Genomic DNA, 14,781 nt, shown 5'->3' on the forward strand with positions numbered 1-14,781 from the left:
TGTATGCGGGGGTGGGTCCTTGTGAACGGCGCTGCAGAGTCCATTTGGAAAGAGGAACTGTGCGGGGTTGGACCTGTAGTCGACCCTGAGAAGAATCGACCCCTGATAGCACTTCTCAGTGAGGTCAGATCTCCTTCCACCTTTGATGGGTGGGAAGAGGAAGCGGGGAGAAGGAAGCGAGGAGTGATTCAACCTCTAAGTCTGCTGTTGGAACAGATCCCCTGCAGTGCCGGAGAGAGGAGACACGGTCGACTGGGAAGCATGAGAGACGCCGCCGTCCCGATGTGGAGGACCCTACTCGTTATTGGGCTGCTGGCTGCCCAGGTTAGGCTGAGCTACCCAAACCCAATGGAGGAGTGTTCTGGCATGGGAGTCCGTAAGCACATCCAGACTTGTTCCCTCTCTTTTGCTTAGCTGCATGATTTTTCCTGTTGATTTGAGCAGAATGTGAAGGATTGAAGTATTGTAGATTTAGGATTGATTGTAAAGCGCTATATACTGTAAATGCAGTCCCTTTACCATTTACCATTGATTCGGGTAAGGAAGGGTTTTGACTTCTGGAGAAAACCCTGACAGAACTATTAGAAGAAGGATAGTATAATAACGCTACACGCTATAATAAATAAGTATAACAAGAAGCAAGAGTAAAACAAGGAATAGGAAGAAAGAGAGTGTGGAGGGAGAACATCAGCCGAGGGATCAGATCACGTCTGACTGGTGCTGAGTTAGAGTTAGGGTTAACCCTAACCCTGGTGCTGAGTTAGAGTTAGGGTTAACCCTAACCCTGGTGCTGAGTTAGAGTTAGGGTTAACCCTAACCCTGGTGCTGAGTTAGAGTTAGGGTTAACCCTAACCCTGGTGCTGAGTTAGAGAGGCACAGATCATTAACCAGGTGAGAGGGAGCCATAAGATGATATATATAGTCTGCACTGCCTGAACCATATTAAAGTGAACAGTGTTCAAGCACAGCCTTGCTGTAGAGAAATGGGTCTGTACTGGATCACCAAAGCCACTCAGACCTGTGTGTTGGGGCACTTTTAGAAACTTTGTTTTATATTTTCAATCCCTCGTTATACTCAATGCTGTACTTTTTCATGTGTACTTTGAAACTTTGAACATATATGTCAAAGGAAGTTTTCAATGTAAAAGTAGTTTACCCACCTCCTCCACCCCAACCAGCTACATTGATACATTGAGCTGGCTACATAGAAAGCCATTTGACACTGAGATTGTAGTAAGGACTGTAACATGTGCCTCAAGTGCACCCTGGGACAATTAGCTGGGAATCAATGGTCATATCAACATGAATCTATAAGTATTATACATGTTGTCACAATATTTAGTTTACCCATCATTCCTATTTCAGGTTCAGGGGGACCGAATTATAATGAATTCTCAGTGAATGAATAAAGTACATCCTGTGCCAGCAGGTCTGAGGAGCTTCAATCTGATGACCAAGTGTAACTCCACCACGCTCCGAGAGAAGTCCCTCCAGCAGATCCAGGCCCCCACCACCAACCTCTTCATCCCCATCCTGTACCTGTTTGCACTCTGCGTGGGGCTGCCCGCCAACCTGCTGGCTCTCTGGGTGCTGGTGTTCAGAACCAAGAAGCTTCCCTCCACCACGCTGCTCATCAACCTGACGGCCGGCGACATCATGCTGCTGCTCGTCCTGCCCTTCCGCATCGTCTACCACCTGAAGGGCAACGACTGGGTGTTTGGCGAGCCCTTCTGCCGCATCGTCATGGCCATGTTCTACGGCAACATGTACGGCTGTAACCTGTGCCTGGCGCTGGTGGCGTTGGACCGCTACGTGGCGCTGGTGCACCCCTTCGGCGCCAAGGTTCTCCGGAGCCGCAGGACGTCCCTGTACATGAGCTTGGTGGTGTGGATGGTGGTGATTGCCGCTATGGTCCCTCTCCTTGTGTCCCAGCAGTCCTACGTGCTGGACGAGCTCCAGATCACCACCTGCCACGACGCCCTACCGGTGCAGGAACAGGAGACCTACTTCCTGCCCTACTTCACAACGTTGTTCACTCTGTGCTTCCTGCTGCCCTTCCTGGTCATTGTGTACTGCTACAGCGCTGTTCTTCGCACCCTGGTGGCCGGTGGGAAGAGGTACAGCCATGCGGTGCGCGTGACGGCCTTGGTCCTCGTGGTGTTCCTGGTATGCATGTTGCCGAGCAACATCCTCCTACTGCTCACCTACTCCGACAGCATCCTGGACGGGGAGGACATATACCTGCCCTACATGGTTAGCCTAGCGGTCAGCACCCTAAATAGCTGCATCGACCCCTTCATCTACTACTACGTGTCGGACGACTTCAGGGAAAAGGTGAGGAATTTGCTGCCTTGCTGTGGCGACAGAAACGACAACTCGTCCTCCTCGGGGAACCCTGTGTCGAATTCGTCCTCGTCCAGGATAAAGAGCCAGCTCACCTTGCTGTCCAAATCCAGCCGGCAGGCCACCATTGACGAGGATGCTGCTTGAGGCTGCCATGGCAGAACCTTCTACAGAGCAGAGTTCTGCATTTCTGTAAACCTCATCCATTGGGTTCCATTCGATGTTCCATTTGATTATGTCATGCTGAAGTGTACTTGGACAGAGGAAAATATTAGGCGACGTTTGCGCTCTGAATGCTTTGGGTTCATAAGTAGATGCCAAGATGTTTTTAACTGTCGCCATGAAGGAAAACCGCTCTCTGATAGAACCCTCAACATTATAGAATCCCTTTCTGTGATGGAACCCTCTCTATCGTACATTCTCTCCAATACATTGTAGAAGTCTCTCTCTCTCTCTCTCTCTCTCTCTCTCTCTCTCTCTCTCTCTCTCTCTCTCTCTCTCTCTCTCTCTCTCTCTCTCTCTCTCTCTCTCTCTCTCTCTCTCTCTCTCTCTCTCTCTCTCTCTCTCTCTCTCTCTCTCTCTCCTCTCTCTCTCTCTCTCTCTCTCTCTCTCTCTCTCTCTCTCTCTCTGGGATACACTGCCCTGTTGAAATGGCCTGGATAGGCTGTCACCTATTTGGTTACAGCTGGAAATGAAGTTGTCCAGCTATCGCTCTGCATCTCTGCTAAGGAGTTTACATTCTTGTCCATAGTTAGTATGATCTTTTACGGGTAGAGCCCAACATGTCCCCAAGGGTAGCCCTGAGTGGAAAAATGACACATTAAACAGCATGTTTTTAGGAAGTTCAACTCCTTATGTGGCAGTGCTCGCTGACCTACAAGTACACGGTTTGTTTGTTTATTAAGGACATGGATGTCAACAGCCAGAAGGAAACAGATGGGCATTGAAATGCAGCCTGTCCTCCAATCTAAACAAAAGAATAGGTCATTTCTAAAGAAAACAAACAGCAATACGTCACCATGACAACTATAGAAAACATTGCATTAACTAGCATACTAAACATAACAAACTAATTTCTTCCATTTTGTTTGTTGCATTGCTGTTTCTTCGAACAGGGGCTAAAATGTGAATTTGGGTCGTTTTGGACGACATATATAAACTAAAAATTCTGTTGTTTACGTTGGAGATTACATTTTAGAAATGACCTTGTGAGATGAACCGAGAATTAACATTTCTATGGACAATAATTTCAATCCTTAAAATACACTCGCTTTGTGTTTTTTTGCCCTCACAGAATGTTTAATAAACTATCTTTAATTGAAATCTATAAAAATTGTTTGTGATCAATTAATATTTGTATGTATTCTGTGAAACGTAGCACAGGAGGTGGCTGAGATACATGATACTTGCAATACTATTTATGTAAACACAACAAACAGAAAGCTAATAATTTAACCATAGAAGACATTTTGGTTTGTCTGAACATGCATGCCTTCTGGCTTTTTCCAGGTGCTAAATACCTAAGTAACTTAAGAGTTATCAGGTATTTTTATCCAGAATGTTTTAATATGTACATATTACATATTGTCAAATAAAAAAATATCAAAAATCCAATAACTTAGGTAACTACTAGCAAAGCATGGTCTTTTTGAGATTTCTCTTTTCGCTCCAAAAGTAAGTGTTCCTCAAAAGAACAAAGAAGGACCCACCGCAGAACTACTTAGTTGTAATGCTTTACCTCGTGGTACCTCCGTACATATCAATCCTGACAGAGGGGAAACAAATGCATTAACAGTGCACTGAAATTGAAAACGTCGTAAGGCATTTAACTTGACAACTGTGTATTCAGAAAAGTTCTGACCCCCTATGTTTTAAGGCCAGCCGGCATCTCCTGATAACCACTATCATAGCAGCCCAGCCCGTCAGGAGTAGGAGCAACAACACCAACTCATCCACCAGCAAAAAAGCCATAGCCTACAATTGACAAAACAAGACACTACCCATTCCAGACACAGAACAGGTAGGTCACATTTAAATTAATTAAAAATATAAAGAGCCTAAAAGCCAGTTAACCTGCACATTCTCTGAGGTGTCTTTCTCTAAGAGGGTATTGGGAGAGTACGATTGAACGATCCTAACTCTTTTCATTTGGTTGTTATGATTATGAAGGTTGGCAACATTAACAGTTCAGTAAGAATGAATGCATCTTGAAAGATTGCCTCTGGGATCTGATAATATTGACATTAAAGAGGGGGCAATGAATAATTACAACAACGGTCCATGGAGGGTAAAAAGATATGTTTAGCTCTAATGCTGGTGGCTTGGATTGTTTACCCTGACAAGCCATACTATTTTAAACATATCCATAGATCATCAGCTCCATGTACTGCTCTATCTCAGGTTACACTGTTTCTGTTAAATAAGAGTGCCCATTAGTTGAACTTGTCTGATAGATTACACCCCCACTGTGGAATGATGCTTTTTAATGTTGCTAATATTTTACTTAGGGTTAAAGAGAGCTCTGTGCGCATTTGTTCCCAGAAGGTTGTTGACCAAAACAATTGACAAACTAGAATATCAATGGATTCACCAGAAGCACGCTTCTCTAGCAATTCATTTTGTAGGGAAATTGTACTTCCCGATGAGCCGGCAAGGCGGGACTGCTAAAGACAGCGGTTAAGAAGGGAGAGAAATACACATGTAAAATAGTCAGGAATCCCTGTGTAGCTGAATGAAATTTGCTGCCATCTAGTGATCCATAATGAAACTCAATAACCTAGGCTGATCAAAACTTTATTTTACCATATCTCATATGTGAAACGCTGAAGCCATTTCAAATACGACAATTAGTTTCCCCCCATAATGACAAATATTTTTCAATCACTAAACAATGGCCAGAACACCATCTCTACATTCCAATTCCGATACATTCCGATTGCAATGACCCTATACTGGTCATTGCAATGGGGCGTCACGATTTACAAGTCCCAAACCCATTTGCAAAAATACATTATATGCTTTGATTAAAAATAAACTTGAGATAAAGCTTTTACTTATTCATATGGGACTTATTTATAAATAAAAGTTACTGCATTTAGTCAGCCAGTAACATTTTGAGGTAAATTTTTTTTGGTTTCAGGTGTTGATTCCCCTTCTGACTGAAACTATTTGATGAATCAATGGATCAACAAGAAAATGAAAACACAGCTCTTAGCCAAGGTGAGTACTACATTGCAAATTTTAGGTGGATATTGGCTGGATTTTTGTAAACAATCGACAATTTTACGTTTACAATAAATATCTTAGTTAAAGGGACACAATATTTTAAGTCATTTATTACCTCAAAACGACGTATTCATTCATAAATAAGTCGTCATTGGTGTAAAATTATCCCTGTCAAAAATCGCACTTATCCTCCTGAGCGAAGAATAATTAATATCTAGTTACATAGGACGGGTAAGCTTCATGGAGGCTTCCATGTTCTTCCGGTCTATGAACTGCCGAGAGGGGCAAAAAGCACTACGTGGTACAGGAAATAAAAACACGTTTTCACTCTGAGCCAGCGTGAATGATGACTGAAATAATTCACTATCTTGCTCGAGGAGTAATTACTCATACATCATTAGTTTACAATAATGATTCAATGCAGTTTGAAATTTGTTTGAAATAACGAACCTCATCATCACTCGAATGACTCGATGAGGTAGTATTGGATGTCATGACACAGCTTCTTGGCACATACTGCCCACCGTAGTTTTTGAACAAGCGAGCACTATTCGTTTGAATGCAACACACAATTGTACCACTAGATGGGAGTAATTTTTACACAGTGTCCCTTTAATAAATACTTCAGCGTCAAAACACAATCTTCCATTCTTTCTTCCAAAGTCGCGGCTGGAATCGCGCTTTCGCTGTTGGCTGCTTTTGTCGCCACCGTGTGGTGGTTCGACCGCCAGAAACGAACCAGCGAGAGTCCTACCAGACCGCGCATGGAAGGGGACCGATCAGTATTCAAGGTGCCCCAGAGCCCGCCACCCAAGACACCAAAACCCTCCGTTTTTGAGGTATACCTGCATAAAACACACAATTGGTTAATGTTAAAGAATATTTTATCTGAAAGAAATGATGTGAAGAGAAACAAATTGATGATGATTTAATTGATTTGACAAATATTGAGCCGAGTTCCTTTTGAGTCACTGCAAGGTGGACATTTATATGACTTAACCCTGAGTACCTGTCTTTGATTTTCAGCCAATCTCAGAGCCTGAAGTCCAGGAAGCGGTGGGACAATTTGAAGACACAGAGGAGGCAGAAGAGAACATGGTTTCCTAGTTTAAATGTATTCCTGTTTTATCTGTCCTGTATTTTCTACAAATATTTTTTGAACTTACAAAAGACATTGTATTGTGTTAATTGTGGAACGCTTTTCTATTATTTCTTCCTCTTTACATTTCCCTGTTACAGAATCCTTTCAGAAATAATCTAGCCAAAGAGAAGTAGAAAACTAGAAGTTGTTGAAGCACCATTTAAACAAAATCTTATTTTGCTTTAGATATCAATAGATTTTGACCCAGTTAGGCTATTCATGACATTTAGTTGTCATTATTTAAAAATACCTTATATTTTTGTAATTAATACAACTTAGTGACACAATAATAAAGGAATACCAATCTAAGTGTTTGGTTCATCTCAGGGCCGGCCCCAGGGCTTTTAGGGCTGTTTTCTTTGTATTGATGACATTTCCATTTTCTCTCCATCCCCTGCTGAGCAAGAGTAACATGTATGCCATGTTCTCCAGCGCCATCAGGAGAATGAGCTTTAAGTAAAGGTTTGGAAGTGGGAATTACACCCCAAGTCCCCTCGGTGTCCTGTCTAGGGTACAACATACGGGCCAAGGGCAGGTGAAGATGACCTCGCAAAGGTAGCTCCTCTGGCAGAATTGCCCGGCCCGCCGAATCTCCATCAGGACAAACCCACGGGTAGCCCCGGTCTGTCCTCCAGCAGGGGGACAGGTTAATCAACCGACTAGCGTGCCCGACTCTTCCTGGTCGTGTCTTGGGCCAAGCTAGGGTAGGATTACAAAGTTCTGAAAACCAAACGCCTGGGGTCACGTACCAAACAACAAGGGTAGGAACTTCCCGAGACCCCGTAAAAAGGGGGGGACGAATGATCAAGAGTTCAACCGTTGCCCTGGGTTACTGTCACTGACTTTCATGTTTGCCGTCCCCGATTTAACGGATTTACCGGAAGGCGGGTTGGATGTCCCGTATCCACGTCCCGTAATAGGGATTCAAACAAAGCATTTAAATGAAGATTAATGGATAATTAACAGAGGTGGATGAAGTAAGGGTAGATGGACCAGGAAAAAAATAAACTTATTCAACTAACCTATAAACAAGCATCATAGTAAGAAAAGAAAAGCATGCTCTATGCTCATTCTAATAGCACATACTTTGGTTTCCTCTTTTCAACATCCGCAAGTACTTATTAAACATTTTATCATCATACAGACAAGAACATATTAAACATTTAGTATCAAGCAGACAAGTACATACAAAACATTCTGGTATCAGGCAGGCAAGTACATATGTGGTACCATTCAATAGAGGTACAGTACGGAAGTCCCCAAGTCAGGAAATCCTATAAAGACCCCTGCCATGGTGGTATGGCTGATCAGTTCATTGTCATATCCATTAGAAGGCAAACCTGTAGATGCCCAACATCTGTCTGGTCCTTCAAGTAATGTTTAAAAACAATGTAAAAAGACGGAACTGTTGGGAGGAGCGTACAACTCAGAAATTCACACCAACTTTGGGTGCCCCCCATGTTGTTTTTGTTGTGTGGTTGGGACATTTCAAACTGCACATCCAAAACACTTTTGCAATATCGAAAAACAATCATTATTTTTCAACTAAATAGAAAACACAACTGCAAAAGATGAATGATGTATTGATTCCACCTGCCCGCTTAAACAGCATTCCGCAGTTTGTGTGGCGCAAGTGAAGGTAAAGTTTCAAAGATTACTTTTATTAGAATTAGATTTAGGCTATTCTATACTGTATAAGTATATAAATATACAAATAGTAAAAAGTAAATAATAATATTGAGGTTTTTCCTTTCAGGTTTTTCGTTAATGCACTGAATTTGCAAAGCGGGTAGATATGCATGTTAGTTTGACACAACTCGGCCACCATAATTTGAGCCCTGAACAACCGCAAAGAGTGGTCATGCTAAAAAGCCTTGTATGGGTATAGCAACATTAAAGATAAAATACTGGTGAAAAAAATGAATGGTTTTGTTATAATCTAGGATACAGAGCAGATAAAAGAATGTCGACTCATAAGGATAATTGCAAGAAAGATATAAATCATATTGATTCCAGTCTAGTTATAGACACTACTTAGACATACCAAACACATATACATTGGCAGTATTACTATAATATTGCCCACAAACACATAAACATCATGTCTGATTACGCTATAAGCGCAAACACTTCTTTGGCCACAATTGTGATTATTCAGTTGAAACAAACATTGAAGTGGCAATCTCAAAGATCTTTCTTTAAGATAAATGTCAGTTAAGTCATTATCTATCGCCGAGTGATAGAAACACAATGGGGATTGAGCCTAATGTCAACTGAATTCTGTGAATACAAGGGCTTTCACCCTTGTATTCACCGAATTCTGAATGTTACAGACTGGGTGTCGGGGGCAACTTTCCCGCCTCTCATGCAAATTGCAAATAACGCAGTTGGTGATCACCCAGTAGTTACCCTGCCAGAGAGAGTACGGCAGTGCTATTACTTAAACGAACTCACTCCACTTTTTTCAGCCATAGAGAACAAGGAAAAGGTCTTCGAGATGGCCTCTTTAAAGTTTCACAATGATTTACCTTTGCTATTAAGACAGACATATAATTATATGTATTTGCCTGTTTGATCCAGATTAAAGCAAATGTACAAATATTTTTTTGCCTGACCACTTTTCGGCAGAACCCCATTACAGATTTTTTAGACAGAGGTCTGCATTGTCGTAGAGATTAGGTTAGGGTTTAGTTGCTGTGGGCACTGTGGTTTGCTACGGGGGCATTTATCCAAAATGTTTTACAATACTGCAGGGCTTCAATGGCAGTATAAACACTGCTGTTTGGACTTTATACCATTCAATATGGACACTAAATATAAACCAGCTGGATTTAAAAAAATGCATCGCTAGTTAGCAACCTCGTATTAAAATATTTTTTGTAGGAAATAAGAAAAGGGCTTTTAGCTACTGAAACAGAGCAAACAAAGCACCTTGATGGCACACTAGTCTGAAAGATAATCCATCTGCCAAAAATAAATAAATATATATATTAAAGAACCAGATTGGGCTGGCCAATTTGTTCCCCAATATCATTTGCGGTTATTTAAATTAATTATGTTCCTCTAGTGAAGTGTAGAAAATCTAAAAAATGCAAACATTATATCCTTTACTTCTTGGAGGAAGATCAATATTGGGAAATAAAAGTTTGATATAAAAACATTATCTAAGTTGCCAATGTAGTAAATTTCTCAAGTAAAGTCCAAGTAGGTCGCAATTGTGTCCCTTGCCTATATTCCTAGAATATAAATACAAATACTAGCCCTAATATCCTATCCAAAACTGAAGATATATATTTGATTTTGTTTAAACTAAATTGTGTCAACTTGTATATACACTGAGACATTTTTCATCTTTAAATTAGAAGGACTACTTATCCGGTTATTTTAATTAAATTGATGGTCTCTAGTTTCTTAGCCCAAAACAACTGCCAGACTATGTCCAGAGTCTCCAGACACTTCCAGGAACAAAGCTGGTAATCTCTTTGCAAACATTACCAATGCTCCCCTTCCCCCCCCCCCCCGCTGGTCAACAAACAGCTAATGCCAAAAACATGCACTAACTTACGATTGGGACAGCCTGGAAATTACACTCTGTTGCAAGAGCGAAGCGATCCAACGTGTTGGGGCAGGGGCAGAAATCAGGAAGTGTGTTCCCCGGCCACCCTATAAAACTCCAGGAATCTACCATCAACTCCATTCGACTCCTTCAGAAGGCGTAGCAACAGATTTAATACACTTTTAAGCTTTAGCTGCACTTCCGAGATCCACAATGAAGACAGCCCTGACTTGCACGTTGTTGTTGGGTAGGTGATAAGAGCGATAGATCTTTGATGACGGATACAATGACATAACTTATTGTCAACAGTGATGGAATGAATGTGCTTTAGATTTAGTTGTATAACAAAGCAATGCGTTTGTCACACCTGCGTAGTCGGTCATGGATGAATGGATTAATAATATCGTATAATCTTTTTGGCAGAGTGGGTAAGATAGTGGGGGCTTTGAAGTAAGTGACTAATGTAATGTGTGCACCTGTGTGTTTGTGTGTATTTGTGCTTCTGTGCACCTGTGTGTCTGTGTGTTTTTGTGTGTGTGTGTGTGTGTGTGTTTGTGTGTGCACCTGTCTGTGTGTGTGTGTTTGACTGCACCTGTGTGTGTGTGTGTGTGTGTGTGTGTGTGTGTGTGTGTGTGTGTGTGTGTGTGTGTGTGTGTGTGTGTGTGTGTGTGTGTGTGTGTGCGTGTCTGTGCATGCGTGTCTTCTCAGTTGTGTTGGGTCTATGTGAAAGTGTTCAATTCGGGCAGCTCTGCAGTGGGAACAGCGCCAACACCAGGAGATCTTCAGATCGCCATGGAGAGGGTCGATTTGGAGCACAACGGTATTTCTATACTTCTACCATCAAATACACACACCCTACACTAGTTTACAGTTCTCAAATGCTAAATACATTGCAGACAAGATCTCTCATGTAAACAATTGAGTGAAATTGCGGAGACTTAAAGGTTGGGTATGGGATTTGCGAAAACGCCAGCAGATTTTGAAAATACACGACTCAAATGGTCCTACCCCCTCTCCTTCAACGCTGACTCTGACTCCACCCATTCCAAGTACATGGACGCGCAATCATGCACGAGCAAACAGATGCGCGAGAGCAAGCCATTAGCTAGTTAGCTAGCTCCAGTAGCTACCGCAGGATAACAACAAACAGAAGCTTGCTCTGGGTCATGAGCTTTGAGAACGTGCATGAAGGGGTCACGCGCGGGGGGAGGGGGAATGCAGTACGACCGTTTGATTGACGTACTTACTGTCCAATGCCACTCGGTGGATCTGGAAATCATTGGCTGGAGTTTTTCGAGCCCTGCCCGTTCCACGGATGATTGACTTGTTTAATTTTCATGTCAGTACTTCTATCTCAGTGGCTGTAAGTGGGTTATGATAAGGATTTCAAGTAATTTTGCAAAAATGGCCAATAAAGAGAATTCCATACCCAACCTTTAAATAAATCAAATCCAAATCGTAATACTTTTATTGCCAAGATGATGAGGCAAAAAGGACCTTAATTCAGCTGCAGAAAATAAACTTGACAGGAACAAATTACTCGACAAAACAATCAACACACAACATGTATCAACCCACAAGGGAAAATGTACACAATACAACAACAGTGTACACAATAGGTGTTTAGGAGTACACCATAGTTGTTTATAAGAGATTGTGTGTTAACGTTTTGCGAACCAATGAGTGAACACATTCAATTTGGAATCTCATCTTCATTCTGCACTCTTTCACTGCCACATTGACCTTTTGTTGTCATTTCGTTTACATTCAATACAGAACCAACCTTTCAGGGTATGTGCTTTGTCTTTGTGTATTTGTTTTCATGCGCAGTCAGGGACGTACCCACAAGGGGTTGGATATCCTCTGCAGTGACGGCTCTAATGTCCTAGCTCCGTTTGACGTCCAGCTGAACGGGAAGCTCACGGTCTACGCTGACCCCACCAACGCCCAGACCGCCATCAACAAAGGCATTAACCTCCGGGGAGAAGGTCCGCTTTCCCTTCAACATGTTCTCATGTGGTTCCTCTTGGTCTACCGGTTCCTAAATTATCTGTAAAAGTTGGGCTTAATTGTAAACTAGTTTGGGTGCAGGACCTGTTTTCCAAGAGTGCCCTGATGAGCAATGTCATCAGTAACCTCTGATGACTGTAGGCGAAATTAATCGAACGTTACCTGAGAATTGTAATTTTGTACTGAACTTGTGTGTGTGTCCCACCTCCAGGATTGTGTTTCAAGCTGTTCTATGTGGACCCGGTCCAGACCACTGGAACGATCCGGAAGGGGCAGAAGATCGGCACCATGTTGCCCATGCAGACAGTCTACCCTGGAATCCAGTCCCACGTCCACGTCCAAATGTGCGACAAGTCCGACCCCACACCCCACTTCTAAGTCTGACTCCGCCCCCTATCGCGGTGTCTGACCCTGTGCCTACTTGTAATTGCAAATAAACCTTGGTCCTTTTAAAAGCTAACATATCTTGCTATGAGAACCAACCTTTTTAACAATAAAAACGGAATGTTTCTAAACATCAACTGCACTGTGTGTGTGTTGTGTTGGTGGGGGTAAGGGGTGGGGGGTTAAGAAGCTAATAATCGATGGATGACAAAATACCTGCTGAGTACCCTCAGAGACACTGGAGGGCAGCAACACCTCTCTCTCTCTCCCTCTCTCTCTCTCTCTCTCCCTCTCTCTCTCCCCCTCTCTCTCCCCCTCTCTCTCTCTCTCTCTCTCTCTCTCTCTCTCTCTCTCTCTCTCTCTCTCTCTCCCCCTCCCCCTCTCTCTCTCTCTCTCTCTCTCTCTCTCTCTCTCTCTCTCTCTCTCTCTCTCTCTCTCTCTCTCTCTCTCTCTCTCTCTCTCTCTCTCTCTCTCTCTCTCTCTCTCTCTCTCTCTCTCTCTCTCTCTCTCTCTCTCTCGTTTCTGAGTAGCTAATTTTCGGCAATCCCTCCAGACTAAAACTGTGTTTTAGTTTTGGCATATATGCGTGAGAAATGGCATGAACTGAAACTGTTGCTTGAGTTTAGATGGACTGCTACTGCATAATCTAGAATAGAATAGACAGAAAAAAAAATGGTCCGGTAGTCTGACATTTGCAGCCACCGCCTTCTGTACTGGTGTTGTGATATCGGACTGGTAAGGTATGCAGACAATTTGCAGACAGAAAGGTGGGATTTGGAATCTTTATTAAGTTAAAAGTGGAATCTTTATTAAGTTAAAGGTCCCACTGCCCCATCTGTTTCAAACATCTGGATGTGCTGAGTAGCATAAAACACAGAGTTTTACTGTGAAGTCCTCCACGTGTGTACGCACAGCTGCGTACCTTCGGCAGTACACCTGCCATTATAGTTCAGTTCATGGAGGACAACAGGAGAACTTCAGAGGTGGAGCAGCCGCTGTGAGAGCAGGCTTCTATAGGATGGACCACGTGGAGAATTAGGAATGAGAGCACGTAACATCAAAACCTGAATCACACGATTAAAGAAGACAGATCACCTTAACTGCTATTACTGCCCAACACCGCCTGAATGTTCATGGGAGCCAGCCGCGCAACAGCACATAAAACCTGCTTCTGGTGCATTCATGGCATGTGATTTAGTCATGTGAGGTATTTCTACCCCCCTCCCCCCTATTGACACATCCAGGCTACTGAGGCTACGTTTATACGTAGCAGGGTATTTATAGAAACAAATATTTCCCCCCCCCCCCGTTTTCAAAAATAACTTTGTGCACACAACATTGTTTTCAAAAAAGTTGTTGTTTACATCAAAACGTATAAATACGCCGTTGAGCGCCATTATAACTATGCCAAACCTATGGGCGGCAGTGTAGGGAGAAGGATAAAGCCATGCAAGCCAATCAGAATCCTCAGAATCAACAACAACGAATAGCACGAGCGTCTTCCTGTAACAAACAAACTGTAAACATAGGGCGCTCATATGACGTTAAGCATTTCCTGGCGCATAATGTGACGCTTCAGAACCTAAAACCCTGTATCTCCCCTTTGACACGGCAACACATAACCGGCGTTTTTCAGAAATCTCCACTTTGGGCAGAGTTTTTAGAAATGATCGTTTTCTGTGATAAAAACTGCGTTTTCGTGAAAATGAGAGGCCAAACCGCGTGGAAATATCTGCGTTTTCCCTTTGTGTAAACGGGGCCTGATATTCCCAAACACACTCGTTACCAGTCAAACAATAAGTAAGTGCGTATCCTAGGCAACGTTAGAATACCCTAGTCAGCAGGCACTTAATAAATGGAAAGTAATTTAACACTTTAACTTGAAAGCACCAACCTGCCATTCGCTGTCTGTGTAAATGTAAAGGTGACTAAGCCAGGAGATCTCTCAACTGATCAAGGTCAGAACTCTTTGTGTTTACTGGCAGCAAACAACAAAACAACATTGACTGCTCAGGGCCCCGTTTCCCGATAACGATGGATCTTCGCTCGTACGATCATTCCCCCGATGGATCTTGCGATCCATCGATAATTTCTTTGGAGCGTTTCCCGAAACTCCTCTTAA

General features: G+C 42.7%; 2 protein-coding genes and 1 long non-coding RNA gene across 5 annotated transcripts; all 3 read left to right on the plus strand.

The window, feature by feature from the left end:
- On the plus strand, positions 1-2,838 carry si:ch211-132p1.2 (proteinase-activated receptor 4). Of its 3 annotated transcripts, none has more exons than XM_056600001.1 (2): positions 1-376; positions 1,427-2,838. In XM_056600001.1, exons 1-2 carry the CDS (start codon positions 4-6, stop codon positions 2,488-2,490), a joined length of 1,437 nt encoding a protein of 478 aa, XP_056455976.1. In that variant the 5' UTR covers positions 1-3; the 3' UTR covers positions 2,491-2,838. The 3 variants fall into 3 exon arrangements, with proteins under 3 accessions (XP_056455976.1, XP_056455977.1, XP_056455978.1); XM_056600002.1 differs by having other exon boundaries at positions 2-376; positions 1,430-2,838; XM_056600003.1 differs by having other exon boundaries at positions 276-324; positions 1,430-2,838.
- A 1,417-nt stretch (positions 2,839-4,255) lies between these two features.
- Positions 4,256-8,964, plus strand: LOC130390200 (uncharacterized). The gene is made up of 4 exons (XR_008896758.1): positions 4,256-4,363; positions 5,483-5,562; positions 6,232-6,407; positions 6,595-8,964. It is a non-coding gene; the product is annotated as an uncharacterized LOC130390200 (long non-coding RNA).
- Positions 8,965-10,300: 1,336 nt separating this feature from the next.
- Positions 10,301-12,796, plus strand: lect2.1 (leukocyte cell derived chemotaxin 2, tandem duplicate 1). The gene is made up of 4 exons (XM_056600005.1): positions 10,301-10,512; positions 10,974-11,085; positions 12,096-12,253; positions 12,487-12,796. Exons 1-4 carry the CDS (start codon positions 10,479-10,481, stop codon positions 12,651-12,653), a joined length of 471 nt encoding a protein of 156 aa, XP_056455980.1. The 5' UTR covers positions 10,301-10,478; the 3' UTR covers positions 12,654-12,796.
- The last annotated feature ends 1,985 nt before the right edge of the window (positions 12,797-14,781 follow it).

Source organism: Gadus chalcogrammus, chromosome 10 (genome assembly GCF_026213295.1).
Source record: "Gadus chalcogrammus isolate NIFS_2021 chromosome 10, NIFS_Gcha_1.0, whole genome shotgun sequence".
Taxonomy (NCBI): Eukaryota; Metazoa; Chordata; class Actinopteri; order Gadiformes; family Gadidae; genus Gadus; species Gadus chalcogrammus.